The sequence below is a fragment of the Myotis yumanensis genome, unplaced genomic scaffold, assembly GCF_028538775.1.
Source record: "Myotis yumanensis isolate MYYU_CA2020_CCGP unplaced genomic scaffold, mMyoYum1.0.hap1 SCAF_4, whole genome shotgun sequence".
Classification (NCBI taxonomy): Eukaryota; Metazoa; Chordata; class Mammalia; order Chiroptera; family Vespertilionidae; genus Myotis; species Myotis yumanensis.
Genome location: NW_027223755.1, coordinates 78407126 through 78429484, shown reverse-complemented (window position 1 = coordinate 78429484; position 22359 = coordinate 78407126). Strand labels below are relative to the sequence as shown.

The 22359-nt window shown below is 43.0% G+C and overlaps 1 protein-coding gene across 6 annotated transcripts; it reads right to left on the bottom strand.

Annotated features, from left to right (window-relative positions):
* Nucleotides 1-739: 739 nt before the first annotated feature.
* On the bottom strand, nt 740-20901 carry ZKSCAN5 (zinc finger with KRAB and SCAN domains 5). 6 transcript variants are annotated; one of them, XM_070412596.1, is made up of 7 exons: nt 20500-20901; nt 19766-20282; nt 15851-15986; nt 9154-9218; nt 8742-8877; nt 6904-7512; nt 740-3360 (listed from the first exon to the last, which is right to left on the bottom strand). In XM_070412596.1, exons 2-7 carry the CDS (start codon nt 20177-20179, stop codon nt 2252-2254), a joined length of 2469 nt encoding a protein of 822 aa, XP_070268697.1. In that variant the 5' UTR covers nt 20180-20282; nt 20500-20901; the 3' UTR covers nt 740-2251. The 6 variants fall into 6 exon arrangements, with proteins under 6 accessions (XP_070268697.1, XP_070268700.1, XP_070268699.1 ...); XM_070412599.1 differs by having other exon boundaries at nt 8742-8874; XM_070412598.1 differs by having other exon boundaries at nt 19766-20279.
* Nucleotides 20902-22359: the final 1458 nt, after the last annotated feature.

The following is a 22359-nucleotide window of genomic DNA, read 5'->3' as shown; positions in this document are numbered from 1 at the left end:
GTCCCAAGTGAGTCATTTTCTCTCTCCAGGCAATCAGTGACTTTCAGAAAGAATTCCATAATCCTTTTATTATTTTCATTTTTTTCGCCAAAGTTTATCCAAGTCAGTACATCCCTTTCCACGTGTATGCCATCCCAGTTCACCACAGTGAACGTCTCACAATTGAACGACCACCACACGCCAGGGACTACCAACACTTCACCCACCATTAGTGAGGGAGTCCGCATTGCCTCATGGTCATCCTCCTCAGTGGTCAGCCTCCTAGGACAGCTCACAGCACCAAATGTCCTAAATCAGGTTCCCTAAAACAGCCTAAAGCAGGGATTCAGAACCTCATGATTGGTTAAGGGTATGCTCTTCAGGAAAAGTATTTGCGAGAGGGAATGAGACAGATCAAGAGGGCAAGAGTCGAGCATGGGCATAGTCTCAAGGTCTAGCCTTAGCCTGATCCACAAAGAGTGGCTTGGGAAACATAAACTACATTATAGGTTTCCCCCTGCTTTAGGCAAGTGAATCAACCTTTTGTACCTCCGTATCAGTCAGTCACTGGCTGGAGTGGGGGCGGCAGATAAACTCCTGGATGCTGCAGCTCCCACCATCTGAGGACAAGTCTCCAGAATCTTTAGAGAAGGGAAGAGCTGTGAGCACTTAGCAGCCTCAACTCTGGGCAGCTTCGTGGGTAGGTGTGCCAGTTTGGCTAGAGGAATCTGGACAGGACACCAGTGTACATCACAACAAGTTCAATTTGCTGTTTATTGTGCGCTAGGCAGTCAGCAGAAGCAGGACTTCAGCAGTGCCCAAAAGCTCTTTACCTTTCTTTAGCAAACAGACGCAAGTTAAACCTTTTTTCCATGTCATCTTTTGCCCACAACTCCTACCCAAACCATGACCTTCCTGCTCCCGATTACTGTTTACTTTCAAATCCAGCTGCAATGCAAATTGAGACTCAATCTACATGTCATTATCCTGCGGGGGAATTAGTATACATATTGCTTGGATCACAATTCTTTATTTTTTCTTTTTAAATATATTTTTATTGATTTCAGAGAGGAAGGGAGAGGGAGAGATAGAAACATCAATGATTAGAGAGAATCACCAATCGGCTGCCTTCTACACACCCCACACTGGGGACCAAGCCCTGGGGACAACCCAAGCACTGGGGACAACCCTAGCATGTGCCTTTGACCAGAATCGAACCTGGGACCCTTCAGTCTGCAGACTCATGCTCCATCCACTGAGCCAACCTGGCCAGGGCGGAACCACAATTCTATGTGCATAGCTACCCTGCTGTGGGTAATAGAAAAGAAGAAGAAGAAGAAAAGTCCACTATTTGACCTGTCTTTATTCCTCTAAGGTCCCGCTCCCCTCCCCTCAAGATGTGACTAACCAACACAGTTTCTACTGAATTGAAAAACTTAACTCCTCTTTATAATAGCTAATCTGATGATAACAGAATCAAAACAAAACCAAAAAAGTAAAGTGTGTTTCATGGAGAAGTTGTAGATTGAATAAGATAGTAAGGAACACATACCATTCGGACTCTGAACCCAATTTTTCCAAAATATAAAAACCTTAAGTCAATTTTTTTTTCAAAGGGTCTAATACTTATGATGGGAACAAGGACTGGAGCCTTCTATTGGCCAGGGCAATCATTTCTAGGGAAGGTTTGTTGCTGAGGTACCAAAATGAGTATCATGCTGAAGAGTTCTCTTTCTTTACCTGTGCTCTTCCCTGAATAGATAAGCTGTCAAGGCAGAAATTACAAACAACGCTTATTTCTACTGTATCCATGAAGCTTTCCCAGTGTCAATGATCTGACATTCAAATGAATAAGTGCTACTTGAAGGTTTTCCTTCACCCATCATATCCATGGGTTCTCTCTCTCTCTCTCTCTCTCTCTCTCTCTCTCTCTCTCTCTTTTTACTGCCCTGACCAGGAATCGAACCATGACCTCTTGGTTCATAGGTCAACGTTCAACCACTGAGCCACGCCGGCTGGGCACCATGGGTTCTCTCTTGTCTACATTCTCAAGCATGAAGATGCTAACAAAAGCATTTCTCCTTGGGAAAAGCAAACAAATTATCTACTTCTTGTTCTCCAGTGTTCCTAAATTCTAACTGAAGGATTTCAGTTATGTATCTGCAGGTTTTATGGTTAAGCTGAAGTTGTTACTACATTCATCACAGAAGTAGGATTTCTCTTCAGGAAAGCTTCTCTAAATTGAGTAAGAGCGGTGCTACAACAGAAACATCTATACACTTACGGTATTTATGGAATCTGTCCTCTCATGACTTCTCAGATGTTTGAAGAGGCTACAACTCCAAATGAAACTCATTCCACATTCTTTACATTGAAAGGGTTTCTCACCAGTATGCATTCGCTGATGTTGATTAAGATGTGACTTCAGAGTGAAGCCTCTGCCACATTCATTACATTGATAGGATTTCATGTTAGAATAGGTTTTTTGACGTTGTTTTATGTGAGAACACTGGCCAACATTTTCTCTACATAGATCACATTTACAGGTTTTCTCTGCAGTATGAGTTCTGTAATGCTGAATAAGGTCAGAACTATAATTAAAGGCTTTGCTACATATATCACATTTATAAGGCTGCTCTTGTAACTCAATCTTATCTTCAATCACTGTTAAATTCCAACTATATGCTTCCTCACAAACGCCATTTTTTTCTTTTTTCTGACCCATGTGGAGCACCTGATGTTCAATGAGGCTAACATACTGAAAAAAGATTTCTCCACATTCATGACACTGATGGGTTTTCTCTCTAGAATGAAGTCTTAGATGCCCAGCAAGGTGTGAACGCCTCCCAAAACCTTTCCCACACTCATTACATTTAAAGGGTCTCTCCCCACTGTGCACACTCTGATGCTGAACAAGATGGGACCTTACTCTAAATGCTTTCCCACATAAATGACAGGTGTAGGGTTTCTCGCCAGTGTGGACTCTCTGATGCTGAGTTAGGTGCACACGTTGATTATAGCTTTTCCCACACTCATCACACCTGAATGGTTTCTCTCCAGTGTGTATTCGCTGATGTTGAATAAGATGGGCACTCTGAATAAAGCTTTTTCCACATTCATTACATTTATGTGGTCTCTCTCCTGTGGAGGATTTTTTGTGGACATATGTGACTTGATTGAAATTTATCCTCTTTGAAGAAGGTTGTCCTACTATCTCTTTCATGGGAATTCCCTGCTTTTTATCCAACTTGCCTTCTCCAAAATCTTGAACTTGAGAAACATTTTTTTGGATTCTTCCAGATAGTTCCATGTCTGCTTCTGAAAATTCTGAAATTTTCTTCTTAACATTCAATTTTGTATTCTTACTTCTTTTGTCATTGCCTGAAAAAATAAAGAGGAAATGCAAATGTCATCAGTTCTTTTATAGAAGAAAAGGAACTTTCAAAAAAAAAAGAAAATAATCAAATGAAAATATGATGTAATAGGAGTGAAAAAGGGTATACATATATGTACTTGATGCAGTTTAGCTCTGGCCAGTGTGGCTCAGTTAGTTGGAGCCTCATCCCATGAATTGCAGGGTCATGGTTTGATTCTGGTCAGAGCACATACCCAAGCTGCAAGTTTGAACCAACTGATGTTTCTTTCTTTCTTTCTCTCTCTCTTGCTTTCTTTCTTTCTCTTTCTCTCAAATCATAAATAAATAAATTAATTAATTAATTAATTAATTTAGTAATATGTAGCAATAGCCATAAAGATGTTTTTAGCCTTTCATCCACTAATCCCACTTCTGGGCATCTATTATGAGAAAACAATCTTAAATACTGAAAAAGGCATAAACACAGCTGTCAAGACAAAAGTGAAAATTTTAGAAGTCCAACTGGGGAACAGTTGAATAAATTATGACATCTCCACACAATAGCAGATTATCAAAAATAACAAATAGGAAGGTCAAGCAACACTAGAAAATGTGTATGTCTAATATTTGTGTCCTATGAGTATAACTATATAAAAATAGGCTATAAGCCAAGCCAGTGTGGCCCAGTGGTTGACTGTTGACTTATGAACCAGGAGGTCAGTTTGATTCCCAGCCAGGGCACATGCCTGGTTTGTGGGCTCAATCCCCAGTGCAGGAGGCAGCCAATCAATGATTCTCTCTCATCATTGATGTTTCTATCTCTTCCTCTCCCTTCCTCTCTGAAATCAATAAAAAATATATTTAAAAATAAAAGTAGGCTTATGGAAAAGGATAGAAGGAAATCCACTACACAGTAATAATGCTATTAGTTAGGATGGATGGTGAAATTATGTGTGATTTTTTTTCTCCCAATTTTTTTCCTCCAAACTTCCTATTATTTTAAAATAAAATTAAGTAAAATAACTAAATTGGAAAAAGTTGGAAAAGGGGAAGAAGCAAGTAAGAGAGTCCAATTCCTCATTTACTAGACTAGAAAGTGAATAGATACTGTCTAAAATTGATTAATAAGGCAATAGCAGGATTATTTAAAACTAGAAGCCAGGTGCACGAAATTTGTGCACAGGTACAGTCCTTAGGCCTGGCCGGCAATTGAAGTGCGAGCCTCTGATATGGAAGGGCAGGTCCCAGCTGACCTCTTGACCCTGGGCAGCACCTGGGCCCTTGGGCCCCTGTGTGCCCCCTCTGCCTGAGTCACAGCACCTGAGTCCCCACGCGGAGATGTGGGGACTCAGGGATGCCACGGGCTGGGTCGCCGCATTGGCCTCTGGGCCGCCCAGCGGCACTGCACAGAAGCCGGCGGGCAGCGCGCTCTCTCCCAGCCGGCCTCACAGACCGGCTCCTGCACGAACCCACGGGGAGCCCAACCAGCCTCTGTGGTCCTGGCAGCTGTGGCCCAGCTCACCAGAAGAAGTTGTGCAGGTGTGGGACGGGCTCCTCATGGGCACCCAGCACCTGAGCGCAGGACCTTCCGCAGCGTGTGAGCCCTGGTGTCCTGGGGGAGGGTAGCAGGGGGAGTGAGAGCGAGCTTGGCGGACACCCCGCATTCTCACCACATCTCCATCCCCGCCACTCGCACCCATAGGTATCCAGCGAGAGGTCACAGAGCATCGCCGATGCCCACCATGTTTCATGCTGCCCCGTGGTGGTCGCACATGCCATAGCGAGTGGTCGAACTCCTGGTCAAATGACCGCCCAAGGGGACAATTTGCATATTAGGCTTTTATTATATAGAATTAGTGACCTGGTGCATGGATTTGTGCACATTGAAAGGAAATTAATTAGAAGGTGGCTGGCAGGGCGGGACTGGGCGAGACAGGAAGGACATGCCGTGGAGCCAACCTCCCGTGGTCCCTCCCCAGCCGGCTGCACCTGGGGCAATGCCGCAGCTCAAAGGACATCTGCAGAGTGAGCGGTATCCCTCCAGCAGGTGGGGTCCCTTGGCCTGGCCTGTGGGGATCCAGCCGAAACCGGCTCTCCGACATCCCTTGAGGGGTCCCAGATTGCGAGAGGGCGGTTCTCGGGTGACACACCCCAGAATTGGGCTCCCTCCTCTCTGGTTCTGGGGTGTGTCACCTGAGAACCACCACTGCCAAGTCATTGCAGCTTGACACTCCTGCGTTGAGCATCTGCCCCCTCGTGGTCAGTGTGCGTTATAGCTACCGGTCATACAGTTGCTTAGCCTTTTATATATACAGATATGGAATTAATGGAAGAAAATAGAGCTACAAGCAAGTACCTCTGGAGAAAGGGATGTTGGGACAGAGGAGAGGGCATAGGGTTTTGCCTACTGATTTGACAATTAAAGTATCCTATGTAATAAAAGGCTAATATGCAAATAGAACAAATGGTAGAATAACTGAACAACCAGTTGCTATGATGTGCGCTGACCACCAGGGGGCTCTTGCAGAACATGGCGGGTGTCGGCCACGGTGGGATGGTGGAGCAGGTGAGCAGGGGCACCAGACCAAGGTGGGGCACAGTTGCTATCATCGGGGCAAGCCTCTGGTGGTTACTGAAAATTCTTTTCTCCCGCATGCTATGGTCCCGCCCAGCGCTTGCACCCGCTGCCGGCACCTGGCACTGGTCCCGATCGCTTGGCACTGTCAGCGGGTGTGAATGGCAGCTACCGGCCTTGAGGGCTTCTCTACCTCCCCCTGCTCCTGAGGGGCAATCGGGGCAGCAGATGCCACTCACACCCACTGCTGGTGCCAACCCCCCTCACACCCGCTGCTGGCACCCGCTCCAGTCATTCCATGCCATCAGCAGGTCCAAACGGGGCTGGCGCCATCAGCACGTGGGAGCAGTGGTGGTGGGAGCAGGGCTGCTGGCAGACAGAGGAGCAGGGCTGCGACGGGAGGGACCGAGAGGGGGCGTGGAGGATGGGCTGAGACCCACCCCTGTGCCCACCACAGCCTTGCGGCCCACAGTTCCTTTCAAGGTGCACGAATTCGTGCAGTGGGCCCCTAGTCTATATAATAAAAGCTCAGTGACCACTATGGCGGAACAACAAGAACGACTGGTCACCATGACACCACTGACCACCAGGGGGCAGACGCTCAACGCAGGAGCTGCCCCCTGGTGGTCAGTGCATTCCCATAGCTGGAGCGCTGCTCAGCCAGAAGCCGGGCTCACGACTGGCGAAAACTGTGGCAGCGGTGGCGGGAGCCTCTCCCGCCTCTGGGACAGTGCTAAGGAGCAGCGAGCCAAGCGGTAAGGAGCAAGCAAGCAGGCCGTTAGGAGCAAGGGGTTCCAGATTGTGAGAGGACGCAGGCCGGGCTGAGAGACCACCCCCACCTTCTGCACGGATTTTGTGCATCAGGCCTCTAGTAAATAATAGACTATAATCTTTGCTCCTTCCTACTGCTCCCTTATCCACAACTCATCTGTTCTAAGCTAATAAAAACATTTTTGCCTCCATTTATTCTCCAATATAAACTCTTCACACATACATCTTTGGGATTTCTCTCTGAAGTGGCGCTTCAGGTGCTCAATCAGATGAGAGTGCCGACCAAAGTTTTTCCCACATTCGGTACATCCGTAGGGTTTCTCTCCGCTGTGCACACTGTGATGCTGGACAAGGTGGGAACTCACACGAAAGGCTTTTCCGCACACCTGACATTTATAGGGTTTCTCACCAGTGTGGACTCGCTGATGTTGAGTAAGGTGCACACGCTGATTATAGCTTTTCCCACATTCACCACACTTAAATGGCTTTTCTCCGGTGTGGATTCGCCGATGCTGAATGAAGTTTGAGGCTTGAAGGAAAAATTTACCACAATCATTACATTTGTGACCTCTCTCAGCATTTGTGTTTTGCTTACAGTTAACGTCTGTGATGGCACCAAGATCTCTTTTCTGGGAAGGGTTCTGCCTTGACTTCCCCACACTGGGGTTTACCTGCCACCCTTCTACCATGCTGCGAAGGTCACTAACTTCTCCAAATTCTTGACTTTGGGCAACACTTCTTTCAGTGATTCCTGATGTCATCCAGTGCGATTTGGCTTCATCAGAAATCTGCTTTACTATGAGTTCCATATTGTCATTCTTTGACTTGCAATCTGAAATAATAGAAGAAAAATGAAAAATTTAGCTACTTCCTATAGTAGAAGGGTGGCAATAGTATAAGGGATATAGAATAATTATACAAATCCAACGTGAGCACATGACCATGTAAACTGGTATAACATTTTTCAAAAGGAATCTGGCATTATCTATGTATTTCATCTAAAGTCTACCAGTGTGCTTGTTATATAGTGGTTCTTCTAAAAGAATTCATTCAAGCCCAGCTGGTGTGTCAGTGGTTGAGCATCAACCTATGAACCAGGAGGTCATGGTTTGATTCCTGGTCAGAGCACACGCCCGGGTTGCGGGCTTGATCCCCTGTTGGGGCATGCAGGAGGCAACTGATCAATGATTCTCTCTCATCATTGGTGTTTCTACCTCTCTCTCCCTTTCTCTCTGATATAAATAAAAATATTTTTTATTAATAAATAAAAGAATTAATTCAAAAGAAGCTAAAAGCTGTAAGCTCCAAAATGTTTGCCATAGTACTAAGCTTTTTATAATTGCTCCAGGCAGCAAAATCAAATATTAGTTTCCAAGATCATAACATAGTTACAAATACTGGCAAAGTCTTATTTGGGATGCAAAATTCAAGAAGGGATATGACAAAGAAACAACAAAAAAGAAGAAAAACATATAAAATTTTTAAAAAAGTAAACATAAAGAAAAATATTTTTTTTAAAAAAACGGGGGATACAACATGTAAACTGTAGATGCCAACAGGGAAAACATCATAAAATAGGTACCAGTGATTTGAGAATTATAACAGGGTGAACAACTAGCCACCCATGAGCTAGAAAGAAAAGAACGAATGCCATTGAGATATTGTAATAATAACTACTACAATACTTATTCAGCAAAGTCTGAAATGCTTTCACAAATGAGAACTATTCAGCTAAGAATTAGTCAATCTGTCAAGGAATAGAATACAATAATTATTACAAATTTGTTAAAATCCAAACCTGTTAGTTTTAAGCTCTTTCACTTTAAAGCAGATAGTATTTGCAAATATCATTCTCCAAGCACTTCAGTTATACCTTTATTATGAAGGAAATAATTAAAATAAGCTAAGAGGGGAAAAGGTTGATTTATTCTTTCACAGAAAAAAAATAAGCCACATTATAGCAATTAAAACACACATGCTTTTATAAGATGCACTAGAAATATTCTTTGCAAGATAACAAAATTAATATGTCCTAATCCATGCAGACAAAATAAGTCTTACCCATGGAGGTAATACTCTCATAATTCTCCTTCCTGTCATCCCTATAGAGAGACTTCTTGGACTGGTCCAAATGTTCCCATTCCTCCAGGATAAAGGAAACAGCCACATCAGCCACATCTTCAATTTTCACCAACTTCTGAAACACGAGATCTTCACTAAATTCCCATTCCCTATGTTCCAATTTGGATGAGGGAAAGAACTGCAAGTATTAAGGAAAGAAATAGGAGGCGGGACTATGCTTCAAAGAGGATGGGGAGTATTGGGTAGAATGGAAAAAGGACTGAAGTATAAACCCAAGGTGGGCCTGGTCTCTAAAGAGACAGAACTTCTGATGAAGATTCAGGATTAAGGCAGCTACGTCTCCAAGAACAGACATGGGAATAGACATGCAGGCACAGGGACGCCAGCTCACCTGGGACCCAGCTGAGAGAAGTGAGGCTGTCAGCTCCTGGCTGTCCTTCAGGGGAAGGGAAGAAACTTGGAGAGCAGGAAGGGTAGAGGGGGGAGAAAAAAAGGTGTTAGTGAGAATATCTTTGCCCAGCTCTGATTGCCACCATATTCCACTTTTGGTCAAGAATCTACAATGGTGCCTTGCCACATCAAGACCAAATTCTTTTGCGTGGCTCTCAAGATCCTCGACATTCCGGCCTCTCCCACGCCTACCCTATATTCACCCTTCCCCCCCAAAACACTAGACTCCCTGCTTTGGTCAGGCTACTCCCTGCTGCTGACTTCAGACTGTGCCATTCTGCTCTGCCAAGACTGAACCTAGCCATTTCAAAGGATAACCAAAGTCTCACAGCTTCAGATCTCAAGCACTTCCTAGAGCCCAGTGCTTCTCACGCTTTAATGAGCAAACAAATCACCTGGGGTCTAAGCGTAGCGCAGATTCTGGCTTAGTAGGTCTGGGCTCCACATTTTGCATTTCTAACAAGCTTCCAAGTGATGTTGCTGCTGCTCCTTGAACTACACTTTATGATTAGCAAGGCATTGGTCCACATGTTCTCCCTTCAAGGAATTACTGTAGTTGGTTTATAGTCAATAGTTAGTGTATATTATTTAGCCTACTCTGTGTGTTATAATAGGCAGATAAAACAGTCCTTGCCTTCTAAAACTTCAGTAAGAGGGAGTGTAGACGTGTAAGCCTTACTTACTTCCAGAATAGGGTCAATTACCAATTCTATACTTGAAGTTCACCATTAGGAATGCCGAGTAGAGAGTGGAAGGCGAAAGCTTCAGGAAAGCCTGTCCACAGGACGTAGGGGTGGAGTGGGGTGAGGGTATGGGTGCTTTGCAGGTGGCGTGAATAACATGTGCAATGCCTGGAGGGTCTGATATCTAGATGCTGGTGACTATTTGACCCTCTGCTTATTTTTTTAAAAATATATTTTATTGATTTTTTACAGAGAGGAAGGGAGAGGGATAAAGAGTTAGAAACGTGTCGAGGAGTCGACCAAGATGGCGGCGTAGGTAAACACCGGAGACCGCTGCCGCAAACAACCATTTCAAAAATACAACTAAAAGACTGAACGGACATCACCCAGAACCACAGGAAGGCTGGCTGAAGAGAGACTCTACAACTAGAAGGAAAGAGGCGGCGCAGTGTGGAAAATACAAAGGTACCGAGGTGCGCGCGAAAGCGGGCTGGTGGCTGAGGGCGCGGTTGTCGTTTTCTGTCGGGAGTGAGTCTCAGACTCTGGGCTCCAGATCCGGACGAGTCTCTAGGGACCCAGACTCAAACGGGAGAAGCGGGATTACCCGGCATCAGTTGGAACCTGAGGGCAGCTTTCTCTCCGAGGTTTGCAGCGGCTGCCGGGGTTCTAAGAAGCAGAGCCTCTGGGAACGGGACTGAGCGTGGCCATAACTGCTCCCTCCGCCCGCCCTGTTGATCCCGCCCCGCCCAAAGCCTGCGCACAGCCATTTGCCGATCGCCTCAGGCAAAGGCTGGATTAGCGCCTCCCCAGAAGACAGACGTTTTCCGCACAGCTGATTCCTATAGCCAGTCGGCCTGGGGGTCAAATCCCTCTAGTGTTAACTACAACAATTAAGGCTTGGCTAGAACAAGACTGCGCACAGAGACCACAAGGGGGTGCACCAAGAAAGCATAAAAGATGCGGAGACAAAAAAACATGACAGAAATGGAGGATATGGAGCTAAGAATCGCAATTTTGAGGGCTTGCCATAAATTTGTGCAGAACCTCACGAAAACTAATGAGACCCTCGATGCTACGATAAAGAAATTAGAAAGTAAGCATACACGGACTGAAATAAAGAATATTATACCCAATAGCAGACCAGAGGAGTACAATAATCAAACCAAAGCTTCGACAAAAAACACCCAATTGGAAAAGCAAAATGAAAAAAGAATCCGAAAGTGTGAAGATAGTGTAAGGAGCCTCTGGGACAGCTTTAAGCGGTCTAATATCAGAGTCATTGGAGTGCCAGAAGATGAGAGACAGCAAGATATTGAAAACCTATTTCAAGAAATAATGGCAGAAAACTTCCCCCACCTGGTGAAAGAAATGGACTTACAGGTCCAAGAAGCGCAGAGAACCCCAAACAAAAGGAATCCAAAGAGGACCACACCAAGACACATCATCATTAAAATGCCAAGAGCAAAAGACAAAGAGAAAATCTTAAAAGCAGCAAGAGAAAGAGGCTCAATTACCTACAAGGGAATACCCATACGACTGTCAGCTGATTTCTCAACAGAAACTTTGCAGGCCAGAAGGGAATGGCAAGAAATATTCAAAGTGCTGAATACCAAGAACCTACAACCAAGATTACTTTATCCAGCAAAGCTATCATTCAGAATTGAAGGTCAGATAAAGAGCTTCACAGATAAGGAAAAGCTAAAGGAGTTCATCACCGCCAAACCAGTATTATATGAAATGCTGAAAGGTATCCTTTAAGAAGAGGAAGAAGAAGAAAAAGGTAAAGATACAAATTATGAACAACAAACATGCATCTATCAACAAATGAATCTAAGAATCAAGTGAATAAATAACCTGATGTACAGAATGAACTGGTGATTATAATAGAATCAGGGACATAGAAAGGGAATAGACTGACTATTCTTGGGGGAAAAAGGGGTGTGGGAGATGCGGGAAGTGACTGGACAAAAATCATGCACCTATGGATGAACACAGTGGGTGGGGAGTGAGGGTGGAGGGTGGGGTGGGAGCTGGAAGGAGGGGAGTTATGGGGGGAAAAAAGAGGAACAAATGTAATAATCTGAACAATAAAGATTTAATTTAAAAAAAAAAAAAAAAAAAAAAAAAAAAAAAAAAAAGAGTTAGAAACATCGATGAGTGAGAAACATCGATCAGCTGCCTCCTGCACGTCCCCTACTGGGGATGTGCCCGCAACCAAGGTAAATGCCCTTGACCAGAATCGAACCTGGGACCCTTGAGTCCACAGGCCGATGCTCTATCCACTGAGCCCGTTAGGGCGCTCCTGCTTATTTTTGTCAAGATTCATGGTGCATCCAGATCTCAATCTATGTGAGCCCACCTTAAACAAATAACCTGACAGTTTAGACCTTGCTATGGTTTCCTCAGTCCTGGAGATGTCTGTGTATATGTAGCTTGCTTGTCTCTGAGGACTATAAAGTAATGAGCAATGACACAAAAAGGAGACAATGATTATTGATGAAAGACAGAGTCTGAAACCAGGAGTGTGGCTAAAGAGTCAAAAGAGGAGACTTGAAATAAAGGGATGAATGTAGTCTATACTTGAACAGTAATTGTGAGTACAGACTACATTCCAATTATAACTGGAATTATTATAGTAATTCCATTCTAAATAATTCCACTTATTTTTTGAAGTTCCTGCGAAACCCATTGCTTCTTTAACTTTTAAGTAAATCATTTTGCCTCTCTCAAGCCCAAATTAGTCCCAGCCTTCAGTGCTATCAAAGGCATAAGGAATGCAGCCTCCCCCAGGGTATAAAAAAAATTAAAAACACAGTAGTTTTGTTGGAATAAAGAAAGGGCTAGGGTCTGGCTAACAGGGCAGAGAAGAGAAGCAGCACCTAGGAACAGAAGGAAAAAGCAGCATGACATGATGAGACTCTGCAAGTAGCGGGAAGATGACATGATTTAAGGAGGACGGGATTCTGTCCTTGGGAGGGCCTGGTGGTTAAAGCAAAGGCAGGATAGCTCAGAATGGGGTAAAAGTGTAGAAATAGAGGGTTAAAATATGAGCTCTGTCACTTAATAGCTTTGTGACCTTGAACAAATTACTTAACCTTTTTAGGCCTTAGCTTCTTAATTTCTAACATGAGGATAACAGCAGTATATCCTCATTCCACTGAGTACTAGACCTATTACACAATTTTGGGTTTCCATGTTGAACAGTTTTAACTATTTTTTAAAAAATATATTTTATTGATTTTTTACAGAGAGGAAGGGAGAGAGAGATAGAGAGTTAGAAACATCGATGAGAGAGAAACATCGATCAGCTGCCTCCTGCACATCTCCTACTGGGGATGTACCCGCAACCCAGGTACATGCCCTTGACCGGAATCGAACCTGGGACCTTTCAGTCCGCAGGCCAACGCTCCATCCACTGAGCCAAACCAGTTTCGGCAGTTTTAACTATTTTTAAAGACTGTAATTATATGACTTTTATTCCTTTAGAGATCTTCTGAAGAACAGAAAGAAAATTTATTTTATGTTTTAAAAAATATAATAAAACTCACTCTATCTTGTAATTTCTATAATGGATCCACTGGACCCTTTTATAAATTTAGAAAACATTTTGGGATCTGACTAATCTTATTTTTCCTGTATCATGAAACATTTTTCTATTTCATCATCCCAGAAATGATTTCATTCTTACTAATCACTATTCATTAATTACTTCCAATGAGAGCAAAGAAGACTAAAATAATAAGAAATGAGAGAACAAAGAAAATATTTAGGTTCACTCAACAGTGAAAAACATCATTATTCACTATTCCCAAAGTATTAAATACATTACATAGAGTTTTGCAACATCTTCCAGAAGGTATAAGACTGTTGACATCTACTAACTTCCATTGAGCATAGTTGAAAATTTGGAAGTTTTTATTTTCCACCCATATTGGCAAGGAGAAAAAGACATTTCACTATTATTAGATGAATGAGATGATGAATTGTGACAGAGAACAGCGTGCTCTCTAATGATAATGATAAAACTGAAAATATAAGGGAAATCTTAGAATGAGTCTACAAATGATATCCTAGATTAACTTTCTCAAACTCAAGAATCAATAATAAACAATACATTTTTAACTTCATAAAAGGAATATGACCCATCTTATCCAGTGAGTCATTCAACAGGAAGGATTTCATCATGCAATATTTTGCAACAAGATTCTGGACTATCCCATTTTGTTAAAAAGACAGTTTTTGATTTTGCTAAACAGATGGTACTGTGTGACAGTACTCTTTTGTTTTTTTATGATGTTTTAATTATCAAAATGCACTTGATACAAAGAAGTGTAATTCTTATTAAATCTTCTTTAAAAATTATTATCATCGCTCAGTCGATGTGGCTCAGTGTTTGAGTGATGACCTATGAACCAGGAAGCCATGATTTTATTTCCAGCCAGGGCACTTGTCTGGGTTGTTGGCTTGATCCCCAGTGCGGGGCATGCAAGAGATTGATGATTCTCTCTCATCATTGATGTTTCTATCTTTCTCTCCCTCTCCCTTCCTCTCTGAAATCAATAAAAATATATTTTTTAAATGTTTTTATCCTTTGATTCTTCTATTATTATGCCTAAAATTACTTAGATATAAAAAAAAGATAAAGGATCCATTGGCCCCAGATGGTAAGTGAAGATTATTTTTCCTGGTACATTGAAGGTTAAATAAATTCGTACAAGTAAAGCTTAGAACAGGTCCTGACACATAGTAAACTATGTGTCATAATAGCTGCTGCTGTGCTTTTATTATTATTACCACAGTGAAAGGAAAGCTGGAAAATATTAGAGACATAGGACATGTCAAGTGAAAGGCCTGACCACTAAGGGGAACCTAGAAGAAAGCCTGGGGCCAAACAGGAAATACAAGTTCACAATTTCCAATCCATAATTCTGAAATCCCAAAGTTCTACATACCAAAGGTGGTCTTTTTTTTTTTCATGAAGTTAGGCATTGAACTAATTTGACAACAAAACCTAACCAGAACATATGTGAAGCTAATCAAAGCTTTCATTTAATCCACTGTTGTATATATACATACATTTCACTGCTGAAATATGAATGTGTGTGATTACGGGGTACCATGTCAAATCCTGTTGGTAGTGTAATATGTGGTATATAAATCACATTATCTTACTAAATCTGAAAAATTCTGAATTCTAAAATGTATTTGATGGCAAGAGTTTCTGGTTAGAGATTACGACTTGTGGACATATATCATCATAAATAAGATAAGCTGTTCACTTTTCTTCTTTGATATATCTAATACAGGTTAATAAGGGAAGGAAAGAAAGAGAAAACAAATGCTCTAAAGATCATGGTGAAGCACTGCTTGAAGTAAGAATGAAAGCAAAATTCAAAATAAAGAATTTTAAAAAAATGAAAGCAATTAGGAATTAGAAACTTTTTTTTTTACTTAAGCATTAAGATAATAAAATCTATGAAGTAGACTTGTAAATCTCTTAACAGTACCTATAAAGTTCTCATCATCTGCATTATAGCTTTTGAATAGAACTGTGGTACAGTTCCTAGCCATCCTATAAGCTGACCTGTCTTTTTTTAAAATATATTTTTATTGATTTCTGAAAGGAAGGCAGATGAAGAGATAGAAACAGCAATGATGAGAGAGAATCATCAATCGGCTGTCTCCTGCAGCCCCACATTGGGGATCAAGCCCACGACCTGGCATGTGCCCCAACCGGGAATCAATCCATGACCTCCTGGTTCATTAGTCAATGCTCAACTACTGAGCCATGACAGCTGGGCAACCTGACCTCTCTTAATATCAGGGACTCAATTCCAGGTCCCCATACCATGCCAACCTCCAAATCCTACTGATTGCAGAAGCTCCCTAGCCTGAAGTCTCTCTCTTATAGACACTGCTTACCCACATCTGTTCCACCAAATCATAGATCCTCACCATTTTCCTCCAGATGAGGCTTCTGTGTCTCTTGTTCAGGCTGGGGGTCCAGAGAAAGAAGCTGGTGATGGAGGGACTCCTGCATAGCTCCTGATGGCACCATCTTCTGAGAAAGAACTTCTGGACATGCCACAATCTAACAACCACAACCACACCAATCAGTACCTTAATGAGAAGGCTATTAAAGAACCCAGTAAATTCACATTATTCTTTCATTTGTTCATATACTAAATATTTAATGTGCTAGGTCTATAATGAGTCAGACACTGATTATACATGGTTTATATCTAGTTGAAGAAGACCTCCATTAAACACTTTAACACATAAATAAATACTAGTACATAATTACAGACTATGTTATATGTTAGAAAAGAGAAGGAAGTACCATGAGACAGATCAGATGAGATCTACTTTATGTTTTAAGATATGTTTTTATTGATTTGAGAGAGAAAGGGAGAAGGAGAAGAGATAGAAACATTGATGAATTGGCTGCCTCCTGCACGACCCCTACTGGGGATTGAGCCCACAACCAGGGCTTGTGCCCTGACAGAGAATCAAACCGGTGACCTCTTGGTTCAGGGGCTGACACTCAACCAGTGAGCCACACCAGCTGGGTATGAGATCTACTTTAGATTGGGTAGCCATCAAAGGCTTTTCTGAGGAAGTGTCACTTGAGTAAACACCTAAAGGATGAAAGAAGCCAGCCAGGAGAGAGGTAAGAAGTGTTGGAAGCAGAGAGAACAATATAAACAAAGACTCTCAGGCAGAAAGAGGGTATCTTAGGAAGGCCAATGTGGGCCAAGCTTAGTAAAGAGGGAGAGAGGTGAGAAAGGAGTTTGGAAAGGTCAATTATAGGGCTCAGGAAGTGACACGTGGTTCTCCAGCAGACCAACACCAAGACTTAAGCTAGTTCATATCCAGTGTGCAACAGACCTCAATCTTTCTGTTCTTGGCTCTTGCTCAACCTTAGGGTACACACAATTACTCGGCCACAACCAGTCTCCAGAATCTGTCTCAGCAGCAACTTAGCAGGTAATAAGATCCTGCATTGAGATAGAATCACCATCCCCTTTCTCCCTCCCTTATGGTTTCAAAACACTTTTGATTTTAACCCTCCTAGTACTGGCAAAATGTGGCACAAGAGTTACATTAAGAGGCAGTTGCAAAACAGTTGTGGCAAATATTCTGTGTGAAAGTTTGTGTCCTGGTTGACCCACTCAACAGAGTTAAGATGATGCCAAGTATGTCAAAGGGCACCGTGGGCAACAAAGAACCAAAACAGCCCTTGATGTCCGGAAACTCGGGCAGAGAAACTGAGAAAGGAGAAGGATAAAGCCTGGGGAAAGGTCTGCAGAGACAAGAACTACCTGGAGATAAAGCTGAGGAAAAATGTCAGGGATACAGGAGACAGACAGAGAGAAAGGCAAACAAAGTATGCTGTGGAGGCCCGTGGGAAATGCCCTATCTGGGCCTCAAATCCTGACTACCACTAAGGAATTATTTTTCTCTGTGTCCCTTCAAAGGTGGGCTGCATATCACACCGAAAGAGGCAAATGTGCAATATATGCTGTAAATCCTGTATTACAAAATGTTTTTTGTTTTAAATTACACTTTTGAATATTTATTACTAAAAAGATAGAACATAGTTTGTCCATTTATGTCCTAAATTAGTTTTTTTTAAATATATTTTTATTGATTTCAGAGAGGAAGGGAGAGATAGAAACATCAATGATGAGAGAGAGTCAGATAGGCTACGTCCTTGCATGCCCCACACTGGGGATCATGCCCACAACCCTGGCATGTGCCCTGACCAGGGATCAACCACTGAGGCACATCAGCTGGGCCCAAATTAGGTTTTAAAAAGAATTAACCAGATGTCAACAGGAAGCTTTATGCCCTGAAAGAAGCAATAGAAAGGTTCAAACATCCCCATCTGTACAACAATCATTCAGGAGAGCTACAGGGTCTGGCTTCAGGTCAACAGTGGCTCTCTCTGCGGCCCACTTGCCTCGTGGGGTGAGCTAAGCCAGCTGAAGAGCCTGAGGATATTCTGGGATGTTGAAGTACCCCTTACCCAGAGGTAAAGAGTAATGAGTTGGTACCTTACAATGAAGTGCCATGGCTCTGGAAAATGAGGGAAATTCTCTAACTAGTTTCAACCTCTGGTAGACCTATAATCTTTTGTTTCTTTGCTATAAAAAGAGAATTAAAGTTTAAGAGAGTGTGAGTCTAGCAACCAGAGGAAGGTAGAAGGTCAGATTATATATGAGTAAGAAAGTACAAGATGTTAACAACATAAAGATATTGATTCTCCCTAGATTAATATATTATTTCATGCAATCCCAACAAAAATACCAACAGGAATTGGGGGGGGGGGGGGGGAGTACTAAAAACTAAATAAATAATTCTGAAGATCATAAGGAAAATGAGAAAATATTAAAACATAATTTGGAAGAAGGAAGGGTAGCCCTATCATATACCAAAGCATTTCATAGAGCTCAAATAATTAAAATACTAACACACAAACACACAGTGACATCAGTAAAATAAAATAAAGAGACCCCAAAAGAACCCAAATACATGCAGAAATTTGGTATGTAATATAGAGGCATTTTAATCAGAAGGAGAGAAGGTGGATTACAAGTTGCTGGGGCAACCTGGTAGATATCTGGGAAAAAATAAAGTTGTAACCCTACCAAACACCCTAAACCAAAATGAATTCCAGATGTAAAAGTGTAAAAAATTTAAAAGTCTAAAGAAAAATTTAAGACAAAACTATGAGAAAAATTTCTTATAATATTGTAGTTGAGAAGGCCTTTCTAAGTATGGCACAAAACCCTAAAACAACGTAAAAGATCTAAGCTGATTGCATAAAAATTAAAACACCCTGCAAAGCAAAAATCTCCATAAGCAAAGACAAACAACAATGTGGAAAAGTAACACTTGCAATTCAATGACAGATACAGTCCTTACTTTTCCTAATAGGTAAATAATATAAACAGATAATTTTCAATAAAAGGGCATATGCATAGCCCTTTAAAATATGCACTGTGGTCAAACTAACCCATTAGAGAAATGCATTATAATTGCACAGAACTGGAATATGTATCTTTCATATTGGCAATAATCAAAAAAGTTGGATAACACTGGGTTATCAGACTGTAGGAAAAAAATTTCTCTCATACGTTGCTGTTGGGAATATAAGTTGGTATAACCTCTAAGTAGGGCAATCTATCAATAGCTGTCAAAATTGCAAATGCATATGGCTTCTGAGCCAACAACATTCTATAATTAATGATGTATGTAAAGATAGTCATGCAGCAAAGTTGTTTGTAGTAAAAATTCAGAAACAATCTAAAGGAACAACTTAAATGGCCCTCAACAGTTCAATTACGGTATATCCATACAATGGAATATAACAGTTTCAGAGTGAGGTCGCTCTATTGCACTGACATGAAACAAACCAAGCTATAAGAAAAAAGCAAGAGGCAGAAATACACAGTGATTTTAAAACATCTGTGTTTTAAATATGTCATAGTATACCTCCGTAGGATATGCATGTATCATGTAAATGGTTGCCTCTGGTGAGGAGAATTAGGCATCTGAGGAACTAGGGGTGGGATGGAAACTTCCTTTTATTACAACCGTAAGTACCTTTTGCATTTTGTATCATGTCACTCAAAAAATATAGTAATTTTAAAACTAAATTAAATCGCAGATTGTCTTTTCCAGGTTAGCACACTGGATACTGCTTCTCTTTGCTGGAGTGGCAGGAAATCTCCACAGTGTACCTAACCCCAGGAGAACAAAAGAATATAAATGAAGCACCAGAGTGCTAAGGATCTCACCCCTGCTCAGCAGCTCAACTCTCTTCCTGCCCTTCCTCACTGCTCTAATGTCTCCTCTTCCACTCACCTGTTGTCTGCGTTCCTCTAGTTCCCTCTGTATATTTTCTACCACAGCCACAGCCTCTTCTCCATTTTCCGGGTGATGTTCTCTCACCCAGGTCTGGAACTCTTCAGGAAGGATGGTCAGGAACTGCTCCAGCACCAGTAGCTCCAGGATCTGCTCCTTGGTGTGCAGCTCAGGCCTCAGCCACTCACAGCAGAGCACCCGCAGCTGGCTGAGTGCCTCCCGGGGGCCTGATGCCTCATGGTACTGGAAGTGCTTGAAGCGCTGGTAAAAAGTCTCAAACACTGGCGGACTGTACTCCTGCATCCAGGTGCAGTCTTCTTCTTCCACCTTCACTATTAGAAGGTCTTCTTGCTCTTGTGAAGTCTCAGCTGGAGGGTCCAAGTCAATGACGTCCCCAGATTCTGTCATTATCATTCCAAACTCAGAAGGATCTCTCTCCCCTTTAGCTGTTTTACTGATCACATACGTTTTCCTCTTTAGGATCTTCTGGAGGACACGTTCATTATTATGCAACCTACTGATATATTGGAAATTATTATTAGCAAAGAGGTGACATAGAGGTCATTTATGCTAAAGATGACCATTCAACAGAGTAATTCATTTAAAATATGAACAAGTCAGCGTAACGTATTTCCCACATTTAAAAAAATGTAAATGAGAGCCACAAAAAATCTGACATCAGGCCCAACCAACATAATTTTACTGGTGAAGAATATTAATAGGACAAGACTTACTAACTAGTCCAGTCGCAGTCGCTCCTTCTCTCTACCTTTAAGTCAAACTTAAGTCAGAACAGGGGTCAAAAACACTACAATGATCAAAACTGGTCCTGTCTTTCAAGCCAGAAGGGCCTGACAGACCAACGGGAGACTTCATTGGTCCCGAAGAGAAGCAGGATGATAAGGGCAGATTTGGACCTGGATTTCTCGGAATCGACCCTGACTCCGTACACACGGGAGACCGGCCCGGTCAAGGTTAGGGATAGGGCCCCCGTCTGGATACAATGCCCATTCCCTTTCCTCAAGACTCCAGCCTCGGGGAGCTCTCCTGGACGACCGAGCTCCCGCAATCAAGGCTGGAGAGATGGGTGTCTTTTCACAAACGGAGAGAAAACTGAAGGCGACACTTCGCACCACTTCCTCGCCGGAAGTAAGCAAGTCCAAGCTTTCCCTGTCCAACGGGCTTGAGCCATAAATCCACCCCCCCGAGAGCACTTCCGAGTCCGCTCTAGGAAACCCGGAGGTCCTCGCCTCGCAGCGGGTGGAAAGTGCCTGCACGCTCCACCCCAGAGGGGCTGTGGGCCAATCGGTGGGGAAATGGGGCGGTGGCCCAGGAGCCAGTCACGCCCACGGAACCTCAGGAGCCGTGAAGAAAACAGCCACAATCTTTTCTCATCCAACCCCAAAGCAATTTATTTAAAAAAAATATTTTTATTGATTTCAGAGAAGAAGGGAGAGGGAGAGAGAGAGGAACATCAATGATGAGAGAGTATCACTCATCGGCTGCCTCCTGCACACCCCAACTGGGGATCGAGTCCGCAACCCGAGCATGTGCCCCCGACTGGAATGGAACCGGGACCTTCCAATCTGCAGTCCAATGCTCTATCCACTGAGCCAAACCAGCCAGGGCAACCCCAAAGCAATTTAAACAGCTCGGGCTCCTCCTCTTTCTTTGGAGTGCAGGCAGGGGGCGGGGTCGTAGGTGTCGCGAGCTGTTGCTAAGGCGACAGTTGCCAGCATCCAATTTGCCGTGGAACCTGCGCTCCCCAACCCTCAACGCCCTGCGCCCCAATTCGGAGTAGGGTCCGTACCTTTCTGCAAGCCCACAACTGTCACTTCTCTTTAATTTTGAACCCTTCGGTTTCTTCACATGAATCTCACCACTCCCCGCACCCCGTTTGCAGACACACCCACCTCTTTACCATCTCAGCTCTCTCTGGGCTAAAATCTCCAACGTTAAACTCGCGAGCCCCGGGAGCCGGCGGCTACCAGGACTACATCTCCCAGGAGGCGCCGCGTGGAACGTGCCCGCTAACCAATAGGGCCGCGGCTCTCTTTTCAGCCTCGGTTTCGCTGGCCTATCAGAGTGCGGGAGAGCAGGGACGTTTTTGCTCCAACGCCTTGGGCTGGAAGGCGGTGTTCGGCGAAGTCCGTTGCCTTCTATCGTGGAGAGTGGATGCCGAAACCACGCATCGTTGCAAAGTAGGGAAATCATCTATGCTGGGCTTCTTCAACCAAGGGGATCCCATCCTTAATAATTTCTCATTTTTGTATACGTTTACAAAGCTGTTTGACAGGCAAGACAAGAGGCTTATCACCACTCTTACATATCGCCAAAATGAGGCTCACCTACTCCACTCATCAGAAAGCACACATCTTTGGATCTACTGAAGAGTTATTTTTAGTGTATGGGATGAATTTTTCACCAATCAGGGATGAGGTTTTGAGACTGACTTGCTAGCGCTGTAGTCTACCTTATGGGAATGAAAGAAATTCAGAAAAATCCCCTACTGTCTCCAGAGAGTCCTTTAGCAGGAGAGGCTCAAATTGACGAGGGGGGTGGGGGGAAACTGTATTTTTTTTTTTTTTTTCGAG